General features: G+C 55.0%; 2 protein-coding genes and 1 long non-coding RNA gene across 4 annotated transcripts in view; 2 read left to right on the forward strand and 1 right to left on the reverse strand.

The window, feature by feature from the left end:
• The first annotated feature begins 4,116 nt into the window (after positions 1–4,116).
• LOC129504916 (uncharacterized) lies at positions 4,117–11,908 on the forward strand. Of its 2 annotated transcripts, none has more exons than XR_008663437.1 (3): positions 4,117–5,125; positions 6,440–6,753; positions 7,753–11,908. XR_008663437.1 is itself a non-coding variant. In XM_055317793.1 (3 exons), the coding sequence occupies exons 1-3, from the start codon at positions 6,411–6,413 to the stop codon at positions 9,575–9,577; spliced, it is 651 nt and encodes a 216-aa protein (XP_055173768.1). In that variant the 3' UTR covers positions 9,578–11,908. The 2 variants fall into 2 exon arrangements, 1 of the variants encoding a protein (XP_055173768.1); XM_055317793.1 differs by lacking the exon at positions 4,117–5,125 and having other exon boundaries at positions 6,411–6,753; positions 7,753–7,969; positions 9,487–11,908.
• Positions 6,752–15,286, reverse strand: LOC129504917 (uncharacterized). Its single transcript, XR_008663439.1, has 3 exons — positions 13,796–15,286; positions 7,014–7,407; positions 6,752–6,885 (listed from the first exon to the last, which is right to left on the reverse strand). It is a non-coding gene; the product is annotated as an uncharacterized LOC129504917 (long non-coding RNA).
• LGR4 (leucine rich repeat containing G protein-coupled receptor 4) overlaps positions 12,466–17,276 on the forward strand; it is a 98,807-nt gene continuing 93,996 nt past the window's right edge. Inside the window, exon 1 of the mRNA XM_055317792.1 lies at positions 12,466–12,677. Coding sequence (XP_055173767.1) covers positions 12,493–12,677 — 185 coding nt within the window. The 5' untranslated portion in view covers positions 12,466–12,492. The remainder of the gene's footprint in view (positions 12,678–17,276) is intronic.

A 17,276-nucleotide genomic window follows, 5' to 3' on the forward strand; every position in this document is an offset into this window, starting at 1 on the left:
CTCCTAACAATCTGGTTTTACACTTTCTGTTGTCCAGAATTTCACTAATAGCGTTTCTCCAACGGTTGTTGCAGTTCTTTGATGATGAAATAGTGGAGAAAACCAAATTGCTTGCTCATTAACTTTCAAGAACTTCCAAACTAACGTGTATCTGGACATAGTCTTTAAAAATATCAGCAACAATATGCTTCTACTTTAATTCTTTGGTTTGAGGCAAAGAAATATACTCCAACTAGATTTAACACTTTTTCAATAGATGACTTCATTTACCAACTTAATTCTGATTCTGAGGTTTATTTAAAATAAACTTGTATTATGTTCTTGTTTGTTGGATTTGGGGAAGAAATGGCATAACTGCACAATAAATGTGTCTCTGAAAGCTCTGTATAAAATGACTTCTAAATAAGGTAAAAAGCATAATGTATGATGGTTACCGTGGTGAAACTTGGAACTCCCGTATTTTGTCTTTCATAAAATATAACTACAGAAAAAAAATCTCGTGTGTTATTTTGAGAGAGGCAGCATGGCATGATCGGCGACGCAGCGCTGGGGGCTGGCTGCCCTAGTGTTAGGATTCACACTAGAGCCACCGTGGCCTGTAATCTGACGCGAGTCGCTTCTCTGTGCCTCGGTTCCCTCGTCTGTCACGGGCAGCAGTGCCTGTAGCGGTGAGGTCACGATCTGTGAAGCCCTTAGAAGGGCGATCGCTGCGTGTCTTTGCTATTGTTTGCATGTAAAAGCTTCAGGGAAGTTATCAGCCAAAGGAAGACTGTGGCCACGTAATCAAAATGAGCAAGTTCTTACTTTTGATGCCTAGGAGTCTTACCCTTTAAATAATGCTTGAAAACATTATAAGGAATAGGAATAAGAGCTTTGTAAGGAATAAGATTCCTAAGGAATTGTCAGATTTCTGTCCACTCGGATCAAAGAAACTAACGGAATTCTAAGTGCAGTTTTAGGGGCGGAGGACTGGGCCACACGCTGAATGAAAATCCTACCAAGCGCAAGTGAGGGGTTTGTTCGATCAGAAAGGATTTGGTAGGACAGGAGCTGGCTCGAGAGACCGCGGGCTGCTGGAAGGGGAGCCCGGCGAGCAAAGGCCTCCTGCGGCATCGTGAATTCTCAGGATGCGTGGAGATGCCCCGAGCCGCAAGGGGGTAGTGAGAGCACTTCCGGTTCGCATCCACTTTCTTAGGAATATTAGCCCCCGGGCCCTTTCTCTAAGTTTTCCCTTCTGGTTCTGCAGTTCAGGGTCTTTCTTTATTGTGATTTTAATGAAGTAGTGACCAGTTGTGTTTTTTTTGTGCACTTCTTTATTGGGTGGCAGAGAGGCTCCACCTGAGGGAATTTTTAAGATTATACGTAAGCAAAAGGTACATTCCTACAGGTTCGTTTAGTGAATATTCTTTCGATTTTAGGTTCTCTGTAAAAAGGGCAGCATGGGGGGATCCCTGGGTGGCGCAGCGGTTTGGCGCCTGCCTTTGGCCCGGGGCGCGATCCTGGAGACCCGGGATCAAGTCCCACATCGGGCTCCCGGTGCATGGAGCCTGCTTCTCCCTCTGCCTGTGTCTCTGCCTCTCTCTCTCTGTGTGTGTGACTATCATAAATAAATAAAAATTTAAAAAAATTTTAAAAAAAAGGGCAGCATGCTCTCTACGGGCTGCGTGAGAGCTCGCCTAGTTCTCGTCCACTGCAGAAGTGTCTTCTCGCCCGAGCGCCCTGGGCTCCCTGGGCTCCCTGGGCTCCCTGGGCTCCCTGGGCTCCCTGCCGTCCGGGGGCGTTTGCTCGGCCCGAGCCAGCGGTGCTGCTCCGTCCCGGCAGCTGACCCTTGTGCTCGGGAGACGCTCTGCACACCTTGCGATCCCCCTGCTCCCCCGCCCTCCCCCCTCCCCCTCCCCCCTCCCCCCCCGTCCAAGGCCGCGCTCCGCCCCCCCCCCCCCCACCCGGAGGGCGCGCCTCCGCTGGGCCAGGGAAACCACGAGCCGGGACACGAGCCTCAGAGAGTGCTTGGGCGCCCAATAACGTTTTGGGTTTTTTTTTTTTTTTTGATATTTATTTTTATTTTAATTTATGATAGTTACAGAGAGAGAGAGGGAGAGTGGCTGAGACACAGGCAGAGGGAGAAGCAGGCTCCATGCACCGGGAGCCCGACGTGGGATTCGATCCCGGGTCTCCAGGATCGCGCCCCGGGCCAAAGGCAGGCGCCAAACCGCTGCGCCACCCAGGGATCCCCCAATAACGTTTTGAACCATCGATTAAGTCATTTTTAAAATGTGCAGACATTGGGAGAATGGGAGTTGTATTATAAATATTTTCATTTTTAACAAGATTTTTGAGAGACGTAATGAGAGCGCAAGTGCCCCACTTGTGCTCTTGGTCAAATAAAATCTATGTTTTTATTTTTTAAAGATTTTATGTATTTATTCATGAGAGACCCAGAGAGGGAGGCAGAGACCCAGGCAGAGGGAGAAGCAGGCTCCCTGCGGGGCCCCCGATGCGGGACTCGATCCCGGGACCCCGGGGTCGCGACCTGGGGCTCAGCCGCGGAGCGCCCCGGGCGTCCCAGATAAAATATTCTTTAAAAGTAAATGTTACTGAGGCCGGAGGGCGGCACTGGCACAACCCCGCACCCCGCACCCCGCACCCCCCACCCCCCACCGCCGCGCGGAGCCGCAGGGGTACGTGCACCGTCGTTTTCCTCGCAGCCTTTCACATTTGGCCACAAGAGGGCGCCCGCGGGCTGTCTTTCCTGCTCGCAGCCCCGGCGCTCCACGTCTGGCCCGGCCGAGGCCCCCTGGGACCCCGCGGGCAGGAGGGCGGGCGGCTGCACCCCTGCACGCGGTCCCGGGCGCGCCCCCTGCCGGCGGCCCCCGCGGCCTGCAGCCCGGCGGGCCCACCCCGCCCCGCCCCGCCCCTGCCCGGCCCGGCCCGGCCCGGTGTGCCGCGGCTGGCCCAGCCCGACGCTGCCACCGGGGCCGGGGCCGGGGCCGCACCGAAAGGCCTTCCGAGCCTGCACTGCGTCCCGGAGGGTGGCAGCGGGAGGGCCGCGGGGGAGGAGGGGAGAGCGGGGTGGCTGCGGGAGGAGGGCCGCAGGGGAGGGAGGAGGAGGGCTGCGGGAGGAGGGCCGCGGGGGGAGGTGGGCCGCGGGGAGGGGGGGAGGGTTGAGGGAGGAGGAGGCCCTGGAGGAGAAGGGCCGAGGGAGGAGGGCCGCGGGGGGTGGAAGGCCGCGGTGTGGGGGGGAGGTGGGCCGCGGGGGGAGGGGAGCGGGGAGGGGGGAGGGTTGGGGAGGAGGAGGGCCGCGGGAGGGGAGGAGGGTTGAGGGAGAGGGAGGGCCGCGGGGGGGGGAGGAGGGCGCGGGGGGAGGGCGGGGGGGGGGGGTGGCTGCGGGAGGAGGGCCGCAGGGGAGGGAGGAGGAGGGCTGCGGGAGGAGGGCCGCGGGCGGAGGTGGGCCGCGGGGAGGGGGGGAGGGTTGAGGGAGGAGGAGGAGCGCGGGGGGGGGAGGGGCCGTGGGGGAGGAGGCCCTGGAGGAGAAGGGCCGAGGGAGGAGGGCCGCGGGGGGTGGAAGGCCGCGGTGTGGGGGGGAGGAGGGGCGCGGGAGGGGAGGAGGGTTGAGGGAGAGGGGGGCGGGGGGGGGGGGGAGGAGGGTGAGGGGGAGGAGGGCTGGAGGGAGGGGGGGAGGAGGGGGGGGGGGGGAGGGCCGCGGGGGGGGGGAGGGGGGCGGGGGGGGGGTGGGCCGCGGGGAGGGGGGGAGGGTTGAGGGAGGAGGAGGGCCGCGGGAGGGGAGGAGGGTTGAGGGAGAGGGAGGGCCGCGGGGGGGGGAGGAGGGGCGCGGGGGGAGGGCGGGGGGGGTGGCTGCTGGAGGAGGGCCGCAGGGGACGGAGGAGGAGGGATGCGGGAGGAGGGCCGCGGGGGGAGGTGGGCCGCGGGGGGGAGGGTTGAGGGAGGAGGAGGACGCGGGGAGGGGAGGAGGGTTGAGGGAGAGGGAGGGCCCGCGGGGGGGGGAAGAGGGTTGAGGGAGGAGGAGGCCCTGGAGGAGAAGGGCCGAGGGAGGAGGGCCGCGGTGTGGGGGGGAGGAGGGCCGCGGTGTGGGGGGGGAGGGCCGCGGGGGGAGGACCACAGCAGCCGCGAGAGTGCTGCGCACCTTCTTCTGCGGTCACATAACAGCTTCTTCTGTACAATCTTTTCTTTTGAATGCAACATCAAATGTATTTTATAAGATCCAAAACTTCGTCACTGAGGAAACTCAAACCTCCCTAGAAGGAAACCAGACGTCCCTCTGCAAGTTACCCCCAGCCGAGCATAGGTGGCCACGGCTGGGCAGAGCGGGCAGGGCCTGCGGGCGCAGGATCGGGTGGTGTCATCTTCGGCCTCGACTCCCAACCACATCAGTTGACTGGGAAGGATCTTCGGCTTTCGGCCTCGTCCTTATCTTCCCCGGAGCCCAGACAGGATGTTTGATCGAGAGAAAAGTCCTTTCAGAGAGGACGGGCACGTTCCCTAAATAAACCAAAGGCCATTTGAGGCCTTGCAATTGTCTCGCTTCGTGGGACAGTAAATGTGTGAAGAATTTTCTCTTTTCCCTACAAATTAAAAACACAGAGTAACCCGACTGTAGAGCCACTGGCCCAGGGACGCGCCCCGCTCACGGCTGACTGTCCCCCTGTGTGCCTGCCTTCTCCCTCCTGCACGTCGGGGTTTGACACACGTGCCGCACGTGTCCTTGTACTTCTGAGCACTCCCCGCATCCAGGAGGCAGCCCGGCACCACACGGGCTGGTGCCTTCTGGAGGTCCGCGGCCCGTGGATGGCCTGGGCCAGTGGTGGGAGTGAATGTGCCGCTCCTCGTCGGGTCCCAGAGTGACACAGACGCTGTGGCCCATTCTGCAGCCTCAGGCAGGTGGTTGAACGAGCCTTAAGGTCCTTGCTAGCCCTAAGTTTTCTAGATTCCATAAATTAAGGTGGACTGGAAGGCGCCTGAAGGGAGGCAGGCCTCGTCAGAGGCTCTTCGGCCGTGGACACGCACCTCGGACCACAGGGAGGCCAAGTGACCAACAGCCCCGCTGGGCAGGACCCGGTCAGTGACCAGCACAGCAGCTGGAGACTCAGGAGACAAGGGACTCTGCGTGGTGAGTCTCCCCCAGACGGGGATGGAAGCGCCCTTCGGACGGAGACTCCCCCACCCTCTCGCCCTTCCTTCTCTCCCGGCCTGGAGTCAAACCTGTGTCTCCGTCCCTGTGTCTCCATCCCTCGGCTCCTAGCGTCTCACTCTGCCCGTCCCCTCCCCATTTTCCTCAGAAGCATCCCCCTCCATACCCTCCCGGCTCCCCCAGTAGGCCGAGCCATCCTGGCATCGGGTTTGCTCCCCAGGGAGCCAGCGGGCACAATCTTCTCGCAGAGCGTCGGACACTGGGGTGGGAGACGACCTCGGCATCGGGGACTTTGAGGTACTGAGAGTCCGGGCCCACCCCAGGCCTAGGACATCAGAACCAGTGCACGGGCCAGTTTTAGGCATCTTCCTCCGGTGGTTGACGGTGGACCGCCCTGCATTAACCTAAACTCTTTATTCCCTAGCAGAGCAGTCTCAGGAGGAGGAAGGTGGTAAAAATTGCTTGGACAAAAAAAAAAAAAAAAAAAAAAAAAAAAAAAAAAATCCAGAAAATGTTAGAGATCTTCGCAAGTTTGCGTTATTCTGAAATAAAAGGAGCAAACTGGCCAAGTGACGATAATATGTTTCTCTGTCACCTCGGGGCACCTGGCAGGTTCAGTGGGTAAAACATGTGACTCTTGATCACTGGGGCATGCGTTCGAACCCCGCACTGGCTGTAGAGCTCACTGGAAAGTGTGAGTGTGTGTGTGTGTGTGTGTGTGTGTGTGTCCATCACCTCAAGGTCCTCCATTCACTCTTTCATATTGAAATTTTTTAACTTTCCTCATTGTCTTCTTTGAACTGAATTAATATATTTTAACACTAACATGAAGCCAAAAAGAGATTAATAAATAGTAGTAAGAGTTTGCCGCCCAGGCTCCACAGGCTCCCAGAGCAGTATTTTTGGCGTCTTCCTAACTCCCAACACCACTGACCCAGTCTCCATTGCTCTCTTTGCTCCTTTCTCAGGTAATCTGGAAAATTACAGACCGTTGGTAGTTTGCCTGTGTTTTAAAAACTGTGCTCTCTGCACCTAACTCTGGGAAACGAACCAGGGCTGGTGGAAGGGGAGGTGGGCGGGGTGGGGGTGACTGGGTGTCGGGCACTGAGGGGGGCACTTGGCGGGATGAGCACTGGGGGTTACGCTATATGTTGGCAAATTGAACTCCAACACATAAAAATTAAAAAAATTAAAAAAATGAAAATAAAATTTCAATGAGCTTGCTTAGAAATAAAATAAATTTGGGATATTAAAAAAGAAAAGCATGGTCTCTGATTTTTTGGTTTGTTTCAGAAAAGATTTTAAAGACATTTCAAAAGCCCCAGGATTGTTCAAGTTTTCATCGTCCTCGCCCCTCCTTAGTGTGAGGAGGGTCGTCGTAACTGTCACCGGACAAAAAGAAAGGCCTTGGAATTACCCACGGAGGGCCTGGCAGTGTCCTCGTGGACACAGTCGGCGGCGGCGTGCAAGGCGGGAGCAGGATGTGCAGAACGTCCTGTCTTCTCTCCCCACCCCCATAGCTTCTCCTGCCGCCTCCTTTTCTCGATTCCTTCCCAAGTCCGTTCCTGCAGACAAGGAAGAGCGTTCCAGGCTATTTCGGGAGCCAGGTAAGACCTCGCCCAGGGCTGGTCCTCTGTGTGCGCTTATTTTGCGAGCCGCACACATTTTGCACGTAGTTCTTTGACGTGGCTGTCTCGTGCTATGGTCTTCCTCACGTGTGCAAAGTTTTATTGGGAATCCTGAGAGAGTAAAAAGGAACCCAAGTCAGTGACAGAACTTTATCAACACTTTGGCGCTAACAAATCCTCGGTGTGACTAGGTTATAATCTTTCTAGACTTCCTTTCTGATTTTTTTTTTTTTTTTTACCTTTACTGTTGCACGGGTTACAGTGCCTGGCTCCTGTAACGCTTCCCCCTCCGTCTAGGTCGGGCCAGCACTTTATGCACTCAGGCCTTGGCAGCCACATGCGGTTCCGTCATTCAGAAGCTGTTCCCTTGAGTGTCACTCTCCTCTTGGGAGAGATCAGGATGAGAAAATCAGGTTTGCAAGGATTAGGCATGAATAGGCAAATATTTCTGATATTTACCTAAATGTGTGGAAATGTGGGGTCAATGTGGGTCTTCAGAACTATTGAAAAGGGTCTCTGACCCCCGCGATGTCCAACCAGGTCTGGAATCTAAGGACTCTTTGGTGACGTCTTGAAAAGGGCTGGTTTCCAGAAGCCTCGCTGCCTGTCCTCACATCCCAAGGGCTCTCAGTTCTGCACAAATAGCAGTAGACGAAGTGGGCCCAGAAGCCCAAATTTGGCCACAAGTGCAACTGAAGCGATTATTTTTAATATGTCAACAATTTTGGGGCGCCTGGGTGGCTCAGCGGTTAAGCATCTGCCTTGGGCTCAGGTTGTGATCCCGGGGGTCAAGTCCCACATCCGGCTCCCTGCAGGGAGCCTGCTTCTCCCCCTGCTTGTGTCTCTGCCTCTCTCTGTGTGTCTCTCATGAATGAATAAATCAAATCTTAAAAAAAAAAAAAAAGGAAAAAAATTCACATTGTTATTTTTTGTGTTTCAAAGTGATTGTTGTTGTTTTAAATTATCCCTAAAAAATAGGTCGTATCCACAACAGGACCACTCTAGGGACACTGAGTCACGGAAGAGAAGGACAAGTGGGTGAAAGTGCCTATTTAAGACCAGGGTGGAAAGCCCGCAAGCCTCTGAACCAGCGTGGGAGCTCCGCTAGCCCCAAATGCAAATGTGGAGGACTCAGAGCATATGAACAGCAGCCCTTGAGGACTCCAACGTTAGCTATAAACCGGATTGCTGATGGGTGTGATAGTCTTTCTTTATTCCCTGAATCTTTCATGTTTTGAAATGTTTATGTACATATCGATACCCACTTATACATATATATGCAAATCAATATGTCTTTAATAAACATGTTCAGCTTATAACTTGGAGTGGCAGGTTTGGCACTCCTGCTTTTATAACGTCAACAGCCATTTTTCATGTGATTGCCTCAGGTCAAAAGTTTTGGGGGTGCCTTTTGGATGCAAAGTAAGGTAAACCTGAGTGCCCAGGATTCTTTGTGGACCATTCATTCCAGAAAGGGGAGCATTTTTTTTTTTTTTTTGCCTTGCAATGGGCTCTTCTGAGCTCATTCTGCAATATAAGCTTCAGTATGAGCTCACCACAGAGCCCAGAAATTTGCAAGTGCTTGATCTTAACTTGTAGGAAAAGATGATCACCTTCGAGGTGTGTCGTCCCTGTGAATTTCACATAATCCTGCAAATAGTTTTCCAAAAATAATCAGACTTCGATAGGCACTTAGCACCTATAAAACAGGGCTGGGAAACTATGGCCCATGAGCCAGAACTAGTCCAACATCTATTTTTGCCCAAAAAGTCTTATAGGAACACAGCCAGATCTATTTGTTTATATATCATTTACGGCTGCTTTTATGCTACACTGGCAGAGTTGAATAGTTGTGACAGAGACCATATGGCTGGCAAAGCCCAAAGTATTAACTATCTGGCCCTAAAAATGAAAACAAATATGAACAACCCGATAGAAAACAAACAGGCAAAGGAAATGAATAGGCAATGCAAATGCACAGGAGAGTGCCCTGGAATGTCCAATAACTAGATGAAAAGATGGAGCTGTAATCAGAGAAATTAAACTTTAAACTACACCGAGATTGCATTTCATATGCATCAGCTTTGTGAACATTTAGGTCGTGCAACATCAGCTGTTGGTAGGGCATAGAGAAATGGGAATTTTTATTCTCCGCCGTGGGAAGCACAAGTAAGTGCAATCACTTTTGAAAGCAATTTCACAATATCCAATAATGGTGAGTGCACATAATTCACTCCTAGACACACACGCACGCACACATACACGTGTGGCAAGGAAAGGCACGTTAGAGAAGCTGTCACATGCGTGAACAAGGGGACTTGTACACGAATATTCACGGTAGCATTGTTAGAAAAGGTAGAAATGAGTTTAGTATCAATAACAGAATGGATAAATACGGGGTGCATCCTTAAAATAGATGCCATGTAATAATGATGAGTTAACGACGATGAGATATTTCATGAACACGTATTTCATAAAGCTACCAGGTTGAGCTGACTTGGGAAGTCAACAAAGATTGGAGAGAGGTACAAAGGGAGCTTCGCGTACGTTTGTGGCATTTTTGTTTCTTAGGCTGATGGCTGTGAACTCAGATTTTTGTTTTTCCTATAAGTTGGAAATAACTCATAAAAATGAAATTCTGTATGTTTGAGGCCTTTAATCATTACGGCATAGAGGAGAGCCCCCAAGACCTCCCGGTTTTTATTTCCACAGCAGCCCGTGGCCCAGCAGCCAGAGCCTCTTGCAGACACTTACGCAGCCTGGTGAGGAGGTGAGCGGGACCGAAGTCTGGCTTGTCCACTAGTCTGTCACCTTGTTGTGCCCGTTGCCCAAGAGCCCCTAGGTGAGCATCACTCAAAAAGGGGGGCTTTCCCCTGCCCACGCGTGCCCTGTGGAGTGTGCAGAAGCTCTGCAGCCAGGCCACACGTGCTCTCGCTTAGCCTGTGGGGCTACGCACGCCCTCACCCACCGCCGGGAGGATGGGGGAAGCGGAGCCTGTCTGGAAACAGAGTCTCTGCTGCCTGTTTGCTTGCTAACACACGTTGGCTCATCCTCGTATCTTTCTAGGTCCTTACGGTTCCAGAGCTGATCATTTTTCTCTAGTTATCTGGGATAGGCTCTAAAAAATTAATTTGTTTTGCTCCCTTAGGGCATCTTATCCAAAAAGTGAAGATTAATTGGCCAATTTATCTTCAGTGTAAAGCACATATAGGAACTGTAAGAGATAGTAACGTGCTAACGGCAAGGCCATTGCTGTGGATATTTTGTCTTCTTGGACAAGCTGCAAATTGGAACCCTCCTTTCTTACCTTCTCCACCTGATAGACAATAGGAACTCATCCTTCAGTACGATCTACATCTCTCTTTTCTCCAAAATCTGAATCTCTCCTTTCACCTAAGTTGCCAGCCCTGATATCTTATTCCTTGGAAGCAAAGGACAAATGCGGTTTATGGACTACCCATATCACTTTCACACGATGTGCATCGAAATGCTGATTTCTGGGCTCCCCCCAAGCCTATTACATCACTTTGCATTTTTAACCAAGCTTTGCATGTGACTCTTATGCTTCTGGAAGTCTAAAAACCACTACTTTAGAAGAGAGAAAAGTTATTTGGGGCAAAAAAAAAAATCACCCTAATACATAATTCTCGTTTTAAAGCAGCATAGGAAAGTGGTATCTCTGCAGGAGAAATTCTGTCCTCTTTCATTGTTGTTATAAAGGAGCGGTCTTAAAAGAATCAAAGAAACCAAATTCACAATGCTTTCTCACTTCACTTTCTCATGGCAGTTGCTAGAAAATGACAGAAACGATTTAGGTGATGGGCGCCAATTTAGGGAAGGCTCCGAGGGCACAAGACAAGGAGCCGGGAGACGGGGAGTGGTCCTGTGATGATCTTGGGCAGAGCACAGTACTTGAGGGCTTCAGATTTCTCATCTACGAAACCAGGGGCTTGCCCATATATCTTTAAGTTCTCTTTCAGACACACAATGAGAGGAAACATGTCATTCTTAAAAACTCTAAGTCCAAGCACGTTTGCATTTGTCCACTCTCTAGCGTATAAATCACTTTATTGTATGTTAGTCATGGACCCAACGGGGCATTGTTTTTTGAAGATAAACTCTCAGATGCAAAGATGATGGCCGGGTTCCGTTTTAAACTTCTCAGGTCTGTTTCAATTTGTTTCCTTTTTTTTTTTTTTTTTTAAATTTTACCTAGGTGACGCGAGTGGTAAACTTCACGGTAGCGGCATCTTCAACCCCACCTGCCTTAAAGCATTCAGGAAAACCATCTTCGACGTAGATAATAAAACAACCCAAAAGGCGCAGTGGAAAGGAGGAGAGGAGGCGCCCATAAGACAGAATCGGGTGCAAATGATGACTTCCACGGGGGTGCGGAGCCGCGGAAGTCCCCAAGAGGAAGGGATGCTGACCTTGACCCGCCCCCGGAGTTGCTGCTGGCTTCTCGGTGTTTTTTTTTTTTTTTTTTTTTTTTTTTTTTTTCTCATTTGCGAAAAGCGTGCGGTGTTTGGAAACATCAGCCCGGGCCTCTTCGGAGGTCCCTGCGTCTGAGGGTGTTAAAGTCCCTGGGAAGGATTCTGGGCGGAGAGCACCCGAACTTCGCGTCCTGGGTGGTTCACTGCTCCTGAGACTTGGCTCCCCGGTGCCTCTCAGCGGCGGTTCGCAGACCTCAGGTGAAGTGAGGGGCCTGGATGGGCGGGGGTGCGCTGCTTTGCTGGGGTGCGGAGCGGGGCCTCAGCCCGCCTGCATGGCCCAAGAGGGAGGCTTGTCCCTCCTCTTCGGAACCTTCTTCCCCTTTTGCACAGCTCGCAGGGTCCGCGCCCTCTGGGCCGCGCAGGTCGCGGGTGCAGGGGCTGCTGCTGTGCCCCGGGCCGGGCCGGGTCGGGCTCCCCGCCCCCTGCACCGCCCGGGCGGGCCTCGCCGAGGAGCGTCCCGGGGACCCGCTGTCACTCACGCGCGGGGACACGCCCCCGCGGCCCTGCCCCGGCCCTGCCCGCCCCTGAGCGCGGCGCCCGCCGGCCAATGGCGCTCCGGGCCCGGGCGCTCGGCACCGACCTGGCTGATTTGCATAACCCGCGGCCCGGGGCTCGCGGCGCGCAGCCTGCACCGAGCGGGACGCCAGGCGGCGGCGGGGGCGGCGGGGGGCGGCGGGGGCGGCGGCGGCGAGCGAGCGAGCGAGCCCGGGGGTCTGCGCGGGGGCCGGGGCGGGGGCCGGGGCGGGCCGGGGCGGGGGCCGGGGCGGGGCGGGATGGCTGCGGGCTGCGCCGCGCGGCGCTGAGGGGCCCGGGGGCCGGGCCGGGGCGGGAGCCATGGCCGAGCGCGGCGCCCGCGGCTGCGCACGGCCGGGCCGGCTGGCCTGAGCCGCGGGAGGAGCGGGGCTGCGTCTGCGCTTCCATGGGGCGGCGGGGGGGGCCGCACGCCGGAGCGCCGCGTCCCTGCGCTGCTGCCGCGGGCCGCTGAGCCCGCCGACGACACGCCCGCCCCGCCCCGGCCCGCGCCCGGGCTGCAGCCGCAGTCCCCGCCGAGCCCGGGCTGCACCCGGAGCCGCCGCCGGAGCCGCAGCCGGAGCGCGAGCCGCAGCCGGAGCCGGAGCCGCAGCCCGAGCTGCACCCGGAGCGCGAGCCGCAGCCGCAGCCGGAGCCGGAGCCGCAGCCCGAGCCCGAGCCCGCCCGCCCGCCGCCCCGCCGCCCCGCCGCCGCGATGCCGGGCCCGCTGGCGCTGCTGTGCCTGCTCGCCCTGGGGCTGCGCGGCGCGGCCGAGCCCAGCGGAGCGGCGCCCCCCCTCTGCGCGGCGCCCTGCAGCTGCGACGGCGACCGCCGGGTGGACTGCTCGGGGAAGGGGCTGACGGCCGTGCCCGAGGGCCTGAGCGCCTTCACCCAAGCGCTGTGAGTGCGGGGACGGGGCTGCGGGTGCGGGGACGGGGGTGCGGGGACGGGGGTGCTGGGGGCAGGCGGCGGGCTGCGGGCTGCGGGCTGCGGGCTGCGGGGGCGCCCCGGGGTGCGCCGCCGGGCTGCGGGAGGGCTCAGGGCTGCGGGCCCCGGAGGAGGCAGCCCCTCCCCCCGAGCGCCCCGGGCGCGGGCCACCCGCGTGGGGGCTGCAGGGCGGCGTCCCCCGCCTCCCCGGGAGCCCCCGCCAGGGCGAGCCCCGCGCGGTGGCCCCCGGGCCGCCCCCTCGGGCCAGGGCGCAGGGGCCTCCACCGCGGGAGGGCGGCGGGGCCAGGACTGGAGGCGGCCGTGGGGGCCCAGACCCCGCTCCTGCCCCCCCGCCCCGCCCCCCCAGGCCCGAGGTTCAGAACCCGGAGGGGCCCGAGCAGGTGGGGGCGGCCTCGGCCCGAGCCACCCGGAGGGAAGCGGCGGGCTGGGTGGCCGCGGGCGGGCAGGTGCGGGCCCGGGCGCTGTGGCCAGCGGAGGCTTCCGAAGGGTCCTGGGTGCAGGGGACGCGGGGACCCCCCAGCCGAGGCCGGGGACCTCCCGGAGCAGCGGCCGCCCGGGTCCTTGCGGGGCAGCCCGGGCCTTGCTGCGCCTCCCGGTGGCTGCGCCGAGGCCTCTGCTGCCGCTGCAGCCCGACCCGCGGACGCGGCCTCACGGCTCGGCCGCCAGCCCCCCCCCCCCCTTTACTTTTCCTGCCTCCCGTGTCACTTACGGGCTTCAAGTCCTTCTCCTCCCGAGAGTGAAATTTAACTTTTTACCAAAGAAAATCGCTCTTGCAGCAAAGAGCAACTCACCCCCCCCCCAAAAAAAGGCACATTGTAAGTGGGCAGGTGGGACTGGGAGTGGGGAAAAGCGAGGCAGGGAGGACTGGGTAGGGGAGATGGGGCTGCTTTTTCCTGTCTCCTGAAGCTTAAGGGATTCATGCCTCTACCTGACGTCCCTCGAGCCTCTCTAGTCCTAGAAAAGCATGTTTTTACTCTGGTGACCAGGAGTAGAGACCTTGACTAGCCGATTCCTCCGGTGTTGATGAGGAGCCTTGTCCAGGGATTAAAAGGGCCCTTTTACACCCATACCTAAAACCACGAAGAAATAGCCACACGTTGATGAGAGCGCGCTCCTGCCTGCAGAGCATCTTTAGGACGCACTGGGGGTAGTCCCGGGCCGCGGTGTCCGCTGGGCACCCGAACAGGATTTAGTGTTCGAGGCTTGGGAAACCCGTGGTTGGCGCCCTCCAGGTTAGAGTGCCCGCTGCGGGGAGCAGGTGTGCTCTCTGTGACCTGCAGCTGCAGCGAGCGGACATCCCCATGATCCTTACTCCATCTCAGCTCTCTTCATTTCATTCTCAAAAGCCTGTATTACGGGACTGCCCCACCTAAAGGGCGTTTCAAGGGCAGGCAGTGGGTTTGCGTTTTGAGAAAGCAGCTACTTTGCTGAATCTCCAAAGCCAAGATGAGGCCGGGCAGGGGCCGTGGGTGTGCACCCTCCCACTGCTTTGGGATCACCTGGGATCTTGTTCCAAGTACTTCTGACCTGCTGCCCCATTATAGCTTTAGTGAGCCACGGTGACACACCAAGGGGCTAGACCCATGGTCCCGGACTTTTGTTCGCCGATTCCTAATTTCCAGAGCCTGCACACGGAAGACTACAGACGCAGATACACGTCAAAAAGATGAGGCTGATGAATCAAAGTTCTTTTATTTGCTTCTCTTGGCTCAGTGGTAGATGGGGTTTCTTCAGCTCCCCTGGGGATGTCTGCATCCCACCTTGGAGACCCTGGGACCGAGCAAGAGCACAGACTTGGTTTTGCTCAGCTTGGGGTCCACGGGGCCTGGTACACAGGGGGCCCTTGAAAACGTTGCAGTGAAGAGAGAATAACTGGAGGCCACACCGAAGGCAGACTCGGGGCTTGGAATTCAGACGCCATTCCCACACAGGATTGCCAAATCCAGCATTCTCAGCATTTAGTCTTTTGTCCAGATTTGAGAAAGCCCCGGAGAGAGGATACTGCTGCTCCTCCTGTAGGCTCGTTTAAACTTGTTCAGTCCAACAGTGTCTGTTTCCTGCTGAAAGCTGCTTTATCCGAGTCTGGGGGCAGAGTCACACGTAATCCCCAGCATTGTTGACGGGATTCCCGCGTTCACACTGGTGGCTGCACCTGTACTGATTATTTATATTTTGCGAGAGCAGTTCTCAGTCCTGTGTCACAATACGCTGGCTTGTCACAGTCCACCCTGGGGTGTTTTAAGGGAAGTAATCTCACTGGTATTAAACTTCCAAAGTTTATTTTATCAAAGAGATTCAAGGTTATTCCTGTAGTAATGGTAACAGGTCACTCTTGGTCACCTGCGCGCCCAGAGTCTTGAGAGAAAGAGATGAAGGCCCAGTGGTGGGGGAGGCGGGGGGAGAGGATTGTGCACGCAGTGGCCCCTGGTGTGTGTGTTGCTGCCTCGCCGTGGGGTGCCGTGGATCCGGAGCACAGGTCTCCACACCCTGGAGCATGTCTCTGACCAGTTTTACAGTTATTACAGCCTGTGCCTGTGGCTTCATGGAGACCATGGTGGGTCTGAGCCGTGGTCATGGTCCTTACCAACCACGAAGTAATTTTGTGGCCTCGGGCAAGTTATTGTCCCTTTTATTTGGGGGGGGGGAGGGGAGCGTTAACGATTTTCTCGTCTGAAAAATGAAGTAGTTGGATTCACAAGGTTATATCTAAGGCCGCCTGCCTGTAGCTTCCAGAAGTTCTATGATTTTTATGATTCTTCATAATTTTAGGATGGCAAGGTGACGATCATGTTATGATCCTCTCGTCAAAGATCCCAGGAGCAGAGAATTGCGTTCTGGGTGAGGCTGCACAAGCCTCTTCGTTACCACTCACTTGGAGGAGGAGTTCTTTGTGTTTAGAAGTGTGTGTTAGGAAATTTGCCATGGAGACTTGTTGCAGAATGCATGACTAGCTAAGGCGCTTCCTAGGGTAGAAAGCCCCGCTTGTTTCCTGTGGGTATGGCTTAACGCTCGGAAAAGAAAATCATTCTGTTTCAGTAATTTGGACACTGTACAGAAAGTTACTCAACGTCCTCGCCTCCGTGTAATTAGTCATGATCTCTCCCACCTTCACCGCGCGTGGGTCCCGTGCACTGGGGCGGGTGGCCGAGCTCTCTGTAAAGAACTGAGGGTCACCCGAGAGGCTCCGAGGTCTTTTTTTTTTTTTTAAATGATCTCTTCTGTTTTCTTCCTTTGGAAGCAGCATCTCCGATTCTTCCTCAAGATGTATTTTTTTCGCTACCCCAGACACGTTTTTCTTCCCTTCATAGTATCATTTGCCAGCATTTTCCTCTGCTTCCTTCACCCTCTGCTGTATCCTCTGGCCGGTCAGTCATCAGTGGCTAAGGGTCTGCACCAGTTTTTGAGGGTACGATTTTGACATCTCTTGATTTCTGAATTAGAATCTTCAAGTTTCAATGTCAGTGTGTAGTGAGTGTGTCTTTCTAGAGATTGTTAATATCACAGACAAGTACACTTTGTGCTAAGTTAGGCCAATATTTGAATATCTTTACTTACATTTATTTATTTATTTATTTATTTATTTATTTATTTATTTATTTATTTAAAGGATTTTATTTATTTATTAATGAGAGACCCAGAGAGAGAGAACAAGGCAGAGACACAGGCAGAGGGAGAAGCAGGCTCCATGCAGGGAGCCCGACGTGGGACTCGATCCTGGGACTCCAGGATCACTCCCTGGGCTGAAGGCGGCGCCAAACCGCTGAGCCACCCAGGCGTCCCATATCTTTACGTTTAGACCCTTTATTCTGCAAGCCAGCTGAACTACTGGGCTGGGTTCTCTTTAAATACAAAGGAAAGAGCGTTCTGCTGGGACTTGGAGAGCTGATTTCCTGACCTGTCAATAAATCACACAAGTGACCTTGAGTGGGTGACATGCTTAACCCCTCGGGGTCTGGGTTTCTTCACCTGTACCACAAGGAAGTAAACAACTCTAACTGCCAAGAGTTTCCTTTCTCTTGAATTAGATTTTTTTTTTCTTCTACATTTCTTGCATCCTCTCGGTTGCTTAAGGGAAGCATAGTCTGAATTATGGAATGTGTCACCCACCCAGGAGACTTCTCCGGCCGTCCAGCTCTACTGGAATATTTCCATTGAATGGGGAGCTCACTGCCTCACAAGGCAGCAGTGTGCCGGGTGTGATCTGAACAAAACCCAGGACTTGAACCCATAAATCTCTTATTCGAGGCTCCTTAAGATTTCGCAATAACCGCTAATGTTTTATGATTTCCAATTGAATTAAATGCTAGTGACAGTTACGGTATCACAAGCATTTAGTGTCCAGGCCCTTGGCTCTTACCATTAGAATTGTGAGGTAACGTTTGACAGCTTAATCTCTTAGGGAAGATCAAAGTTTTGTACTGGTAGGTGGATCCAGGCAAGTTTAGGCATTTTCTTGGCCTCTTTTAGTCCCTCTCTCAAATTCTTATTTTAGTCATCTTTAAAGTAGTGAAAGTACCAACAGCTACAAGTTTGGATTTTGGTTTCTGGTCT

Source organism: Nyctereutes procyonoides, unplaced genomic scaffold (assembly GCF_905146905.1).
Source record: "Nyctereutes procyonoides isolate TBG_1078 unplaced genomic scaffold, NYPRO_anot_genome, whole genome shotgun sequence".
Taxonomy (NCBI): Eukaryota; Metazoa; Chordata; class Mammalia; order Carnivora; family Canidae; genus Nyctereutes; species Nyctereutes procyonoides.